Here is a 15,327-nt window from a genome sequence, read left to right on the forward strand (position 1 = left end):
GCCCACCCCGGTGGTGCAGGTCACCCGGAATGTGAGCCACTCTGGGTCTGGATCTCAGGCTGTGACATCATGTTCTGCATACAAGATCATATCAACTACACACAGAGGTAGTTGTACTTCTTCCTCTCCAATCTAATGCCTTTTATTTCATTTTCCTGCCTAATTTCCCTGGCTAGAACCTCCAGTATAACATTCCATAGAAGTAGCCACGGCACACATACGATCTTGGGAGGAAAGCATCCAGTCTTTCATTGTTAAGTATGATGTTACCTGTGTGTTTTTCAAAGATGCCTTTTATCAGGATAAAGGAAATGCCTTTGGTTATAGTCTGTTGAGTGTTTTTATAATAAAAGGGTGTTGGACTTTGTTATACTGAGCTATTGAGATGATCATGTGGGTTATCTTTCCTTTATTCTGTTAATACAGTGTATCGCATTAATTGATTTTCAGATATTAAACCAACCTTGCCTTTCTCAGATAAATCCCACTTGGTCACGGTATATAACCCTTTTTATATGTGACTAGATTCAGTTTGCTAATATTTTGACAAGGATTTTTGTATCTATATTCATAAGAGATATTGGTCTCTAGTTTCGTTTTCTTGTGCTGTCCTCGTCTGGTATTAGTATCAAAGTGATACTGGCCTCATAGAACCACTTAGTAACTGTTCCATCCCCTTTATTTTCTGGAAGAGTTTGTGAAAAAGTGGTATTAATCCTTCCTTAAGTGTTTTGTTGAACTCACCAATGAAGCCATCTGTGCATGAGCTTTTTTTTGTGAGTAGTTTTTATTTTTGTTTTGTTTTTTAATTACTAATTCAATTTCTTTACTTTTGTAGGTCTATTCAGATTTTCTATTTCTTATTGAGTCACGTTTGATATTTTGTGTCATAACATACTTTTAAGAATACTCATTCCTGCTTTAATGAGCATTTGTCATCCATTCCACCAAAACGCAGATAGTTCATTGTATCAGGACCACTGTTTTCCCTTATCAACCTCTCGTCCTCCTTTAACGGATTCTGACGTATGAGAAGAAGCAAAGTAGGGGTCATCAGATACATTAAGGAAAAAATATAACCAGATTCTGTTCACTGTATCCAGTGGATTATTATAAAATGTGGGAGTCAAATTTTAACACCCTTATTGTTTTCTTGGGCTCTAATATAGCTGTTTGACCCAACTCCAGAATGTCCAGGATTTCTATCAAGCATCTTCATGGTGGAATAATTATTCCTAAAAACCAACATTGAAATGCACTTTAGAAAACAAGAGCCTATGAAACTCACTATAGTACATGAATCTTTTATTTAAATTCTGATTCACAAAATAAGTCATGTGATTTGAACATAGATTAAACCATGATAATGGTCATTAAATCTGTTGAGATTTGTGTAGTTAAAGGCCAGTATAATCCATTATCACTTATCCATTCGTAAGGAAATTCAGCTATGGCATATCCTATGGAATATGTAGATATTGTCTCCATACTTCTAATTAAAACTGAATGGTTGGCTCTTTTTCAAAGGAAAAAGGAAGAAAGTTGAAGTAACTGATTTTAATTATTCCTAAGTTTCCATCTAACCACTAATGCTACCATAGTGCCTAGAAAAAAAACTTGAGTTAATGGATTAGAGTCCTGTAAAGAAAACAGAAATGGCCTCAGGTATTTCACCATGGGAATTTAATAAAGTGAAGTGCTTACAGAATGAGGGGAAAGCTGAGAAACCAAACGGGATGAAAGCAACCAAGAGGTGCGCAAGGGAGGAATCTGCTGCCACCCTAGGTTTGAAAGGACACAGGAGGGACGTGATGTCACCAGGAATGCAGGGTCCTGGACCTGCCTGCAGAGGCTAGAGCCATGCCCAGGCAGGATTCTTCCCCGACAGGGATCTGCAACCTCAGAGACAGCAGGAGTTGCAGCCCATTCAGAGAATGACTGCTACGTAGAGAGTAAGGAGAGATACCCATGCTTCCTCCTTCCCCCTTCCAGTCATTCCCCGCTACTTCCCATTGGCCAAACCTTGTTAGAACCAGTTGGCAAAGAGTCTGGAAAATGGAGTTTGTAGGAGATGGAATGGAAAAGTGTTTGAAAGCAAACAGGAAATTACCAGCACACTTGGTGATGAATTTTCCCAAATTTGTTGAAATACATTAGCCTCCAAAGGCAAGAACCTCTGTGAACAGCAAGGAGAATAAATATAAATAACACTACATGTGGTGTATTATACTCAAACTGTTGAAGCCAAAGAAAAAAAGAAGGAAAAAAAAAAAAAACTGTAAATGAAGCCAGAGGAAAAAAGACATTTCATACAAGGCATCAGTGATGGAAATATTGGCTGACTTCTTATCAGAACCACTGATATATGCATAGTCAATCCTGAATTAAATATTCAGTAAAAATATTCCTTTTTTTAAAAATGAGATGAAAGACATTTTGCAAATGAAAGAAAGCTAGAGGAATTCATCACCAGCAAACCTATAGTATAAGGAGTGCTAATGGAAGTTCTTCAAGCTGAACTGAAATGATACCAGAGGCAAACTTAAATCTACAGGAGGGAATGAAGAGCAGAACATGCTTAATATGTAAGAGTATAAAAGACTGTACCCTTATAATGTATTATTTTTTCTAAAAGACTGCTGATCATTTAATGCAAAAATAATAACTACACTCAGAATTAAGATGCAGAGAAGAGCGGGATTATATTGTTGTCAGGACCTTATGTATTTCCAAGTGATGCAATATTAATGCTAAGTAACTTCTGATAAATTAATCATGTATATTTTATTTCTTGAGCAATCACTAAAAAGTACAAAAAGGTATAGCTAAAAAATCAATAGAAGAAATTAAAAGTCCTATGAAAATATTAGATTAATGAAAAACGGCAATAAGGGAGAAACAGAACCAAAAGGACACGAGACAAACAGAAAACAAATAGTAAAATGGCAGATTTAAAATAAAGAATATCGACAAATATAATGGACCACCCCATACAAACCAAGCAGTAGGACAATAGACAAGAGATGGTAATATGGTAGGTTTTTTATTAAATGTATAAGGACTAAACACTCCAAATAAAAGCATGACAAAGCCACATACTGTCTACAAGAGATGCTCTTTAAATACAGAAGGAAGTTAGGTTGGAGTTAAAAGGATGGAAAATAGAGATCATATAAACAGTAAGCATAAGAAAGTTACTGTACATATGTTGATATCAGACAAAGTAGACATGAAGGCAAGAAGTGTTAACAGAGATAAAGAGCAACATTGAAAATTGGTGAAAAGTTCAGTTTATCAGAAAACATAAAATCATTAAATGGCATATACTTAAAACACAGCTATAAAATACTTGAAAGGAAAAAAACCTGAAAAAAAAGAGAGAGTATTAGACAAATCAATAATCAGATTTAGATACTTAGTATCCCTTTTATATCTTACTATATATAAGGATATTGAAAAGCTGAGCAAGATTGTCAGCCTATGAATTGGCATTCATAGAACACTAAGTCCAACAGTAAAATACATGTTATTTTAAACTGTACATGGAACATTGACCAAGATATAAAATAAAATCATCTCAACAAATTTGAAAAGATTGAAATAAATATGAAAAGATGAAAAACTTATAGACATACCTAACTACACCAACGCCAACTTAGAAATTGAAAACAATAGAATATCTAAAAATAATCCCAACTATTTCAATGTTAAACTATATACTTCTGAATAACCTATGAGTCAAGTAAAAAAATCAAGACAAAGTAGAAAATGTTTGGTATATCAAAGTAAAATGTATGGAATGTATCTATAACACTGATTTAGAGAGGATTTAGAGAGCTTTAAAACACTTATATTTGAAAAAAAAGAAAGTTAAAATCAGTTTTTTACATTTCCAACATAGGAAGCCAGAAAAAGATGAGCAAATCCAGTGAATAGAAGGGAATATATACTAAAGAAGAAATCAGTAAAACAGAAAACAACCAACAGAAAAAACAACCAACTTTTGGCTAAAAGTTGGTTCTTTAAAAATTTTTGTAAATGCCTAACCACTAGCAAGACTGATCAAGAAAAAAAGCAGTCATCACAAACCACCCAAACTAATAATATAAGGAATAAAATGGGATTTACTACAGATCCTACAGATTTTAACAGGATAAATATGGAATCTTATAAACTACTCAAGGCCAAAAATATCTACAATTTAGATAAAATGGGAAAATTCATTGAATATACAACTTATCAAAACGGACATGTATGTAATCAAAATTTAAATGGGTATTTATCTATTAACTGTATTAAATTTTTTTTTTACTCAAGTGATTTCTGTGAATTTTACCAAACATTTTAAGAAAATAAGGTAGAAAGAACTGGTCAAATACTAACAAATTTCATAATTGTGAATGGATGAAAGTGTCCTATTCTTGGAAAGACACTCAAAGTTGAGGCTACAAACCAAAGGCCACTTCTGTGCCACCTTTAAAAGATCTAGCTAAAATTAAAAGATAGAGAAATGTTGGAAATAAAGGATGGAAAAGAGTTATTTCAGGAAACAGCTTAAAGAAATAGGAAAGCCTCAATAATATAAATTTCTGACAATATAGAGTTCAAATGAAAGGCATTTAGCATGAAAGAAAGAGACATATTACAGTACAATCACCAAGAAAAGTTAAGAATCATAAATCTTTATGCACTCCAACATCTCTCTGAAATAAACAGACACTATTAAAATGTTCAGATGTATCTACAAACCCACAATCTTAGTTGGAAATATTAATACATTCTAAAATTGACAGACCAAATTGAGACAATAAGTCAGCCCACTGGGGATCTAACTAACTCATCAGGCTCTGACAATAGATATATTGAAAGAACATGCTTTGTTTCCAGCAAAAAGAGAATATAAATATATATCATTTTTAGAAATTCATAAGACATAATAGAAATAGAACGTATTTATCACATCACAGAAGAAAAAGAAATTGTCAAAGTAGAAATAACAGAGACCACAATCTCTGATCAAACCTAATGAAATTAGAAATAACAAGGACAGACCAAAAATAATCTCCTTGTGGAATTACTCTTGTATTAAAAGGAAATGGAAATTGAAATTATAGGCTTTTTAGAAAATAATGGCAATGAGTAGCTATAAATCAAAAACTGTGGGATTTGGCTAAAGCAGTAATTACAGGAATATTTATGTCCTTAAATGCATTTACTAGAAAATACAAAATATTGACAATAAATGACAATCAAGAAAAAGAACAATGAAAGTTTAAATAAAGAAGGAGGAAGGGTTTTTTTAAGTTAAATCAGAAACCAATAACATAGAAAATGATCAGAAAGCATAGACCTTAATTATAAACCGAAAGTTCATTCTTTGAGAAGTTCAACAAACATGCAAAGCTTCAAAAGTTTGATCTAGAGAGAATAAGAAAAATAACACTAAGGACAAGAAGAAATCGCTTCAAATATGGCTACTTCTAAAATTATAAGAGAATATTAAGGAGATTATTTCATATTCAAAAATCTAAATGAAATGGATAATTTTCCTGGAAAGTTGAACCAGTAAACATGACAGAAATGTGACATGTCTACTCCTAAAAACAGAGAGGGGGTCAGGAATACAGCTGTGTGGATTAGAAAACTAATCAACTGTGTGCACCCTGACCGTACCACTTGGTAGGGGTGTAACTTTAGGCAAGTTTCTCAGCTTCTCTGGGCGTCAGTTTCTGTTTGGTAAAATGAGGAAATAACAATAACTGCTGTCCAGGATTACACATACATATAAAGCCTTTAAAACAGTGCTTGACACATACATAGTCAATATTCTGTCATCATATTATCATGTCATCACCCCATCACCATCACCCATCACTATCACCAGATGGTTTTATAGCTGAGACTTACCAAACCTTCAAGAAGAGATCAGTCGTATTTAAGCAGTTTCAGACCTGAATTCCCTGGCGGTCCAGTGGTTAGGACTCTGCACTTTCACTGCAGGGGGCACAGGTTCGAACTAAGATCCTGCAAGCCGCAAGGTGTGTCCAAAAAATAAAAAATAAAAAAATAAACAGTTTCAGACCTAAGAAAAAGCTATAATGTTTCTGAAGTCAACCTTATGTAGCTGGCATCACCTTGACACCAACAAGGAACCAAGAGAGCACAGAGTCAAAGAAAACCCATCAGAGCTCTCTTATAAATATGCATGAGAAAGACGGCAAATGGAAGTTTAGCAGATGAGTTCCTGTGTCTCTCCTGGGTCACAGGAGTAACGAGAGCCCTCCATACACTCCCCTTCCTCCACACTGCCTGGCTAATAGGAAGCTCTGAGAGTCTGTGATGGGGAGATGCTGAGATTTTGGCTTCTGACCAAGGACTAAGGAGTGACGTCTGAAAAACAAGGGGTGTTTGGGATAGGGAAGTAAGGAGGCATGCGGTGCTTCCCTTTCCTAGGCTGTGAACCACTCGAAACAGGGATGACATTGTACTCGTCTTTGCACCATTCCAGCCCAGCATGGGCCTGGCCATGAGACTAGTCAAAACACAGGTGTATTTGGTATATATACACCTTCCTAGCAGACACTTACTGTTACTCATAAGATGTGAACAACTGTCATTATCAGGCCAGGTATTTGAAAGCATTGTGCACCGTGTCTAGGAGCTAACTCAGTACCCCATAAATATATCATTAGGTCAGGTTCAAGTGCGTAGTGGTTTGAAGTCCAGGTTTTGTAGATCTTGCTTGATGTGTAATCATCTCTCAAGATAGAGTAGGTATCTGAGTGTGAGCTGAGTGGACCCTTCCCATCCTGATGGCATGAGGGGATTACTCAGTTCACTGATTACTTGCCTCTTTTCCCTCCCCGAGGGGCTCACAGCTGTGCACTCACTGGGCATTTCAGCTTGTTGCTGGTTTGCATCTTAGTCTTCCTTTCAGTGGATTGCCTTTCAGGGTGCCCGTACTCTTCTCAGTGCCAGTTCTTCTGTCTCTTCGGTATCTCTAGCCGACCTCATTAGCAAGAGCTTCCATTGTGGTCTCAGGTATCACTGACCTCTCTTTGGATGCTGCATCTGAATTTCATCCAATTATTCATTATGGCTCATCTTTTTTAATACCCCAAACACTGCTTCCTTTGGATTACATGACGTTTTAAGAGGCCTTGAATTTTTTAATTATTTAAAGGACCTCTCAGAAATGCATACAATTCTTATGACCACATTTATCTACCTGTAACCTGTCGGTGGCAGAACCTGTAACTCAGTGGGCACATTTTTCACATGATCACAGGAAGCTTGTGTGTTAATTGGCTCATGCAAGACTGTAAAGGCCACGGCCTATGAAATCTTTGGGGAACCTCAGTAAACATTTAGCTGCGTCAGTCTTGAAGGAAATTGTATCTGATTGGATTGTCCTGGGGCGGGTGAGGACTCAGTGTTTCCAAGCAAACCAGATGAGGCTGCCCTGGAGGTAGCAGCTGCCAGTACATCAACAGCAGGGGAAAGGGCACCGAGATGGACGTGATCAGGTGTGGGCATGAGAGCGCTGGTTGCAGAGGCAAGTCATAAAAAGATGGTTTTTCTTTAATGAAGAACTGATGATTGTAGGGCAGTTTTAATGGGTCATAGCAAGTGGATCAGACACAACCATAGATATTTTTCTATGGATGTATCTTTGGTTTGTTTTTAGCTCCATTTTCATTTCTCAAGAAATTAGTGAGGATTGAAGTCCTCATTTAATGAAACCCTAATTAATCCAAAAGTATTCATGATGGCTTTCCAGAAAAATCGAAGCTATCCCCACACTAACCTGTTCCTTTTTGTTTCCTGGTAGAACGTCCATTCTCGGGATTTCCTTTGGAGCTGCATTTCTCTCGCTTGCCTTTATCCTTTTCGTCTGCTTTGCTGGACAGCTTTTGGTAGGTACTTCAAATATGGAACTTCTTTGAAAAGTGTGCTCATTGAATGAAAACTGATTTCTTCCTCAAGACAGGGAGCTTGTTGATTTACTGTTTCAGGAGATGTACATCCAAGTAGAGAAATATGGACGCTTCACGTCAACAGCCCAGAGTATAAACTGAGGCAGCCCGTGCACAGCCAAGACACTAATCTGAAGGTTACTTGAAATGTTGGATATCATGCTATAAAATTGTATTTATGTTTATTTGTTTCTGTCAACATTTTTTATCTCCTCTAAGTTTTCAGAGTATTTATAGCAGCAAATACTAGTGTAATAGGAGGCTTTTAATGACCAGGAGAATTAAAATGTAAACCAAATGTGTCTTTAATGTCAACTTTGAAGGTATAAAGTTTTGGAAAATATGAAAATAGCAAATGTAAAAATATCTCTTATTAGTGTTTTAATTTAAAACTAATCATTGTCAGCACTTATGGTTTAAATGCTAGTTCAGGATATAAGAATTAAATCTCACTGTATTCTTGAGTCTAAAGCAAGTGTTGCTGGGTGGCCCTACCTCCATGAGAGCATCCTAAGAAAGCCAACAATGAGATAAGAGTGCCAAAAGACAGTCAAGGTTCCATTTTGTTCATCTGCGGTGAGTTGAAACAGGAGAGGCCACTATGAACCAGATTCCAAGCATTGGGTGCATTCTAGTTGGATATGTGAAATCACTTGGCCAAAAAGTGTTAAGATTCCAAAGCATGTCCCTACCTCTGGACAGTAGACACTGCCTCCTCTGCCTTGTACCTTTGCAAACTTTTGTGGGTTTTGTTTGCTATATCATAGTTTGGATGTTTCCAATTGGATTGGAAACTCTTCCAAAAGTGAAACTGTTGTTTCTGATTTCCTCGAACGCACACATGGCATCTTGAGTCTCTTAAAAATCCCCTGAAGACCTTGTAGGTTGTAGAGAAGATTGAGTAACTGTTGACCACGGGAACCCTTGTCAAGTTCTAAGATACAAGGAATTCTTAACATACAAGGGAGCCTGACTTTCTATGTTCAGATTTTCCTTGGGTGGAAAAGCACACAGACTCCACTCTTTCTCTTCCTGGCTCCCAAAAGACTTCTGCAGCCCGTTTCTCAGGTTTTCAGAAGCGGAACGGTCATTCGTGGTTCCATTGGAAATCCAAACGCTGTTCTAATTAAAGCAGATTCTATCACTGTGTCTAAGTAGCCATCCTTCTCTTTTTCTATTCCAAGGAATCCAGTCTTGGGGGTGGCAGGAATATAGTGTATATTTAGGGTTTCAAACTGACATTTCTTTCCACTGTCTAAGTTGCTATAGGAAAGAAACAGAGAGCCAGAGGAGGGAGAAAGAATCTCCCGAGCAACTTTGCTGCCTTGGTGGGAATGCTTTGCTCTTATATAACGTCTCCCCTCTCAGCCTTGATATAATCTGACCTCACTGTTGAGCCTTTCGTGGCTTTTGGTCCCTCCTGGACCTGCCAGTGGTGCCTCAGGGGGTTCAAGATCCAACATTCCTGGCTCCTGGTTCCTCCCACTCCCCGAGGGCTTCCCAAGACTCTGACACCCACACACCAGATGCTAGGAAGTTCTTAACTCTGTGTTGTCTCAAAGAGAAAAGTTCAAGTCTGCAAATGAACTAGTGCTTAACCTCCAACTCACAGGAAGCCTGTACTTTGCCAAAGTGGTCAGGAAGACCAAACTTGAAGACATCTGGCCTTTCTAAACTTGAATCAATAGGATCTGTGAATGAGTCTGCCCCCAGAGGCCAGCTGTGATACTTGGTCCAGATGTAATCCTGGTAAAATTCAAAGAGGAATTCTTCTCATTCCAATAAGAGGTTCTTTTCACTCTTTAAAACATTATGTAAGGATTTTTTTTTTATCTTTCAACATCAAACATAGTCATGCAGAAGGCTTTAAGTGTCCTTTCTACTCTACCCTCCAAATTTGGTCAAAAACTACATATATCACCTTTGAGACTTTGGTTAAGTCTTTTCCAAGCCACAGTTTCCTCACATGGAAATTGGAGATCAACCATCCTCACAGCTTCTCGGGATGATTGGAGATATTAAATGTTAAAGACCTAGCAGGATACCAACAGATTTTCAACAAACAGCAGCTACCATTATTTTCCATCATTGCATATTTTAGAGTGCCTATTCTTAGAGCACTTTAGACAAACCCTTTTTTAGGCAGCAAACAACAGCATTAACTTTTTAAAAATTAATATGAGTTCTCATAGTGTTTTGAACAAAGATCAAAATGATAAATGCTTGCTTCTGTCTCTTTTTAAAAAAAATTTACAGTTCTTACGTGTGACATTTAATGTAATACTTAAGTGTCACTCTACAAACAACAAATTTAAATTGAAGAAGAAAAAAAACCTATGTATATCACAAATATTCCACAGTGGTCATAGAGAAGTATGAGGTTTTATTGTGATTTGCACTTATTTATGGATTAAATACTGAGTTTATGAAAGAATACTGAATATCCCAGACTCATCTTCTATTAACTGATGTTCACCTTCTGAAAACTTAAATGCCAAAGGCAGTATCAATGCTAATATCGGTATTAAATTCTCCGTATGAAGAAAGAAATTAAAATACATCTATGAAGGAGGTTGAGAAAAGGTAGGCCTGACACATATTTTTCCTCCAAGACCTTTACCTTTATTATCCTCTGTTGCACAAAAAGTGCAACATAATAGATACAATCGATAGGTCATTGTTCAGCTGGGTGTGATAAAAAGGTAGAGAAACATCAAAGTGGGCAGAAAATAAGAGTGATAAGGAAATGCAATTTTTTTTCCGTTGATTAAAAAGATATGTGTTCAGTGACACATTCAGAGAAAAATGCCACGGAATCTGTTTGTTATAATCATGATTGCTGGGGGAAGCCCGGCCTCTCCTCTCCCTCCGGTCACCCTAGCCCACACCTTCCCCAGTGCTGGCCCTCCCCTCCCCTCCCCCCCATTGCCCATGGGGGTGGGCTCTGCACCTGCTCGCCTTCCTAGAAACTTTCTCAGGAGCATCACCAGCCCTTGTGATGGGTCCTTCTTTGAGCACCATGGGACTCAGGATCTGCACCATGTAATTTGACACTCGATTGTATAACATCTCGCTGACCCCCATTTTTTTTATTTTTTGGTGAGTGTGACTGCTGTTTCTCCTTGTATACAGTAGGTTCCTTAAGGCCAGGGTTGTTTCCTACCCTTGCTTTCTATCTCCCAGGGAATCCAGCAGAATGCTAACCTCATAAATGAGTTTGCAATGAGCATATGCTTAGTAAGCGCTACTGGACTTCTATGATTTCCATGAGGTTCTTTTTCCTTTCTCCACTCATCAAGCTCCATGTAGCACCTCCCTTGTCTCACCAACCCTCCCCCATTCATCCTCAGGCAGAGTTATGTGCCCTGAGAGCCCGTGTTCATCCTTCTTTCTCCAGATGCCCTGGCGTGGGGATGAGCTCTGTGTGTAAATGAATGTACGAAGGACTGAATGGTGGCCCATGGATCTCATCTCGCTGCACTGAAATTCCTTCTCATACGCACCATGAATCTTTGACTCTGACGTGCTTCGGGCTGACTTCTCCTTTGGAAATAATCTCCTAACCTTCATAAACTAATTCTGAAGAGCCCTCCTTTTCCACCACTGGCTTCCCTAGTGCCTGCTGTTTGGGCTTCCTATTTTCTATTCTGATTTGTATTCTTTCAGGTGAAAAAAATCATCAGTGAGTTCACCTCAGCCCTGTTTTTTTTTCATTGAGTATTTCAGGCACTTGAAGCACAAGATAAATATTTAATGTCAGTTACCTTAAAGGCAACGTCCCGGCACCACTGCTCAGAGAACATCCCACACCCACCCTCGCCCAGACTCGACTTCCCCCAAGCTCGCAGCTCTGAATTCAGCTCACAGTCACCGCATCCTTGCTCCCGGTTCTGGCAAGCTCCTGGCTTGCCTGCATCCTGGACCATCATCCCGTGTTCTCACTTGTCAGACCTCCTTCACCGCCTGTGCATCGGTCCCCTTAGGAGGTGCTTAGCTTTCTACAACAGACACTGGTTAGCATTTCACAGTCGTAAACTTGAGAGCTGAAAGGGACCCAAGAGATAACCTTGGTCAGCCCCGCATTTTGTGGATGAGGGACCCAGGACTCGAGATGCCATTCACTTCAATGAGTTCCCATTTCTACATACTTAAAAGTTTCCCTCCATGACAAATAATGCAGGAGTTGTAAGCAGATCTCTTGAGGTTGGAGACGGAGGCTTTGGATCAGGATCAGGACACTATAAGATCTGCAAAGGCTTCCTGTCCTTGGATGAGAACCTTCAGAACCAACGTAAACTGCTTATGATGGGCAAGATCCCGTGAATAGTTCTGTATCTAACCTCATTGCAGTTTAGAAATAATAAATGCTATATTATATTAAAATTACTCTGCTAAGCATGTTATATAGGCTGGCTCATTTAACCACACAAGAGTCCTTGGAGGGAACGCTTATTCTCAATTAATGAAACAAACAGAAGCTCACAGAGGCTACATAATTTGCCCTGTAGTGTATAGCAAGTAGGTTTTGGAGCCATTGGAAACAAGGCTTAGAACCCTTATGATTATTTGGAGGCAGGTTCCAGAGGGTGCTAGGCTGTGTGTGGAGAGTCACTGGCAGACAGGTGCTCAGAACTAGGCAGGGATGACCACATTCATGGTCTTGGGCCATCATGGCACTGAGGTTGTCTCTGGTGACTGCTAAGAATCAGTTGGTCAGAATCACGTAAGTCAGTCACGATAACCTCACATAGAACCTAATTCATAGTCTAGTTTTCCAATATATGCAGCTGTTGACCCAGTTTACATAAAACTGGATTCTGGGCAAGGTATAACTCCATCTTAAGAGTCATTCAGTAAAATGGAGGGAAAATGTTAATTTATAAGTGGATTTAAACTCCAAAATATTCTAGTAGGAAAGCATCCTTAATAATAATAATACTTTGCAAAAATGTTTTTACATATGTGAGAGCCCTTTAAAGTGCATTCAATGTATATTATTTTATTTGATAATCCAAAGAATGCATTTTATCTAAGTAGAAACTAAGATGTAGAATAAGAGATTGTATTTTCATGACACTCAGCAATAAAAAATAATAATTGCTGTCATCATCGTAGTAGTAATAACAATAAGTGTGTACTTACTGCCAAATTTAACTTTCTAAACTACCTGAAGTAGACTTACATCTCTGGAAGAAATACAAGAGATATAACTATAAATAACACACACACCAAAAAAAAAAAAACCCTCCTTGATGAAATGTATTTTAGAAGGAGTATGCCGGATTTAGCAAGTGAAAATGTTAGAAAATGTCAGGAGAATTTTTTTCTCTCAATGTGGTTTTCTTGTGCTTTGTATAGCAGAGATAATATGATATCAGCCCACCAACGTTGTTCCAGGCAGAGATGAAAGCACGAACATAGAGATTGTCCTGGGGAAGGAAAGTAGGTCACACACCAGCTGATTAAAAAGCTTTCTACCCACAGGAGTGTTTTTCCCTTGAAATCTATTTTCTCTAATTTCAACATAATCAGCTTTCTCATGGTTAGTATTTTCCCAGTGTCCCTTTTCCCATCTTCTTATTCAGCTTTTCCTTGCTATATAGGTGTGTCTCTTGTAAACAACATCTAAGTGTATGTTACGTTCTCTGATCCAAGAGTCTCTTTCTTTTACCTGACAAGTGTAATACATTTATGTGTATTATAATTACTGCTAGTCTTATTTTGCTTTTTTTATCCATCATGTATGTTCTTTGCTTCTGCTTATTTTTCCTCCTCTCCTGCCTTCTCTTGGACGAATGGAGTTTATTCTCCTTTATTCCCTCTAGTGACTTGGCAGTTGCTTTATCCAAGTCTTTTCTTTTAGCAATTAAGGTAAAATATGTAACATGCACATGATTAACAGGGTCCATTATTATCTCCATCTTCTTGGTGAAGAATACAAGGACCATGCTCTAAATCTCTAAATCTTATCATCCTTTTCCATCATCCATGCTAGTGCTGTTTAGATTTTTAAAATTTAAACTATTTTTATTGTTCATTGTTACCACTATTCTTGTTTAACAATCTCTTTGTTCACCGTTCTTCTGAATGCCATTCCTTCCTCCAGATGCAGTGTCCATATTTCCATAGGATTATTCCTTTTGTAATCCCTTCCATGAGAGCCTGTGCATAATATACCCAATCAGCTTTTATATTAAAAATATAGCCTTTTTTCCTCACTGACTAATAATTTAGTCAATAATTTTTCTAACATTTTGAAGACATGAGTCCATATTTTCCTGGATTTTAATGTACTGAGGAGAAATCTACTCTAATTGTTCTTCCTTGGTAGATGTCTTTTCTCTGATTGCTTTTGTAGGATTTGTTCTTTGTCTGTCTTGGTCAATTGACTCCTTGTGTTAAGGAGTAGGTTTACTTTCATTTTTCCTGGTTGCGACCCAGTGCATTGTCCAGCCACAGAGTTCATTTCGTGCTCCAGGTCCACAAAGTTGTCATCCCATATTTCCTTGTATTTTGCCTCTTTCCCTGTCTTTCTGTTCTATTTTTCTCAAACTTTCATTCCAAGTATGTTGAATCTTTTTATTGTACCTTCTGTGCCTCAACATCATACTTTTTATCTCTTTATATTTCTGTGCTGTTTTACAGGTTGTTTCCTTAGCGCTATCTTACCCTCTTCAGCATAGCTATTGAGTGTTTAATCTCAATATCTGCCTGTTTGTCTCTAGAGAGTCTATGGAGCTCATTTTTAAGATATGCCTGTTGCTTTCTCTTAACTGATTATTCATTATGAACTCTAATCCATCTTTTATTAATTTAATCTTATTTTACAGACTATTTCAGATTGATATCATAATTGCAGACCTTGTGATACTAATTCTACTATCTGTTATTTCTGTTTATTCTTCCTTGTAAGGTCTTCTTATATAGTTCATAATTTTTGTTTATTGTGAGATCATTCAGTAGGGGCTGCCCCCTTCCCAACTGGGACGTGCCCTGCACCCTGCGATGTGAAGTATTTTTCATAAGCAGTGTTGTTCTTGCTGCAGCTGGAGCCCCAAGGACTTTCTCTGGTTTTTGGTCTGATTGATAACCACTCACCTTGGGATTCTCATTATGAAGCAGATAATGTGGTTTCAAAACCAACACCCATATTTAGAGTTTGAATTATCATTGGAAGTTTATTGGTACCTCCTTGATCTAGTGTATGGAGTTCTTCTAGACTTCTCCACATGGAGAGAATAGCCTTCTGAGGCTTCTGGTTTTATTCAGGGGTTTTGGTCCCAGCTGCCCACCTTTTGCAGACTTTTGCCCACCTCTGAAACATCTTTTCCCTGTGGGCATTAAAAGCCCA

General features: G+C 37.8%; 1 protein-coding gene across 4 annotated transcripts in view; it reads left to right on the plus strand.

Annotated features, from left to right (window-relative positions):
• ADCY2 (adenylate cyclase 2) overlaps window positions 1-15,327 on the plus strand; it is a 434,119-nt gene that overhangs the window by 342,687 nt on the left and 76,105 nt on the right. For all 4 annotated transcript variants that reach the window (XM_036848640.1, XM_036848639.1, XM_036848641.1 and 1 more), the window contains exon 15: window positions 7,832-7,916. In XM_036848640.1, the coding sequence (XP_036704535.1) occupies window positions 7,832-7,916 (85 nt within the window). The remainder of the gene's footprint in view (window positions 1-7,831; window positions 7,917-15,327) is intronic.

The sequence above is a fragment of the Balaenoptera musculus genome, chromosome 3, assembly GCF_009873245.2.
Source record: "Balaenoptera musculus isolate JJ_BM4_2016_0621 chromosome 3, mBalMus1.pri.v3, whole genome shotgun sequence".
NCBI classification, from domain to species: domain Eukaryota; kingdom Metazoa; phylum Chordata; class Mammalia; order Artiodactyla; family Balaenopteridae; genus Balaenoptera; species Balaenoptera musculus.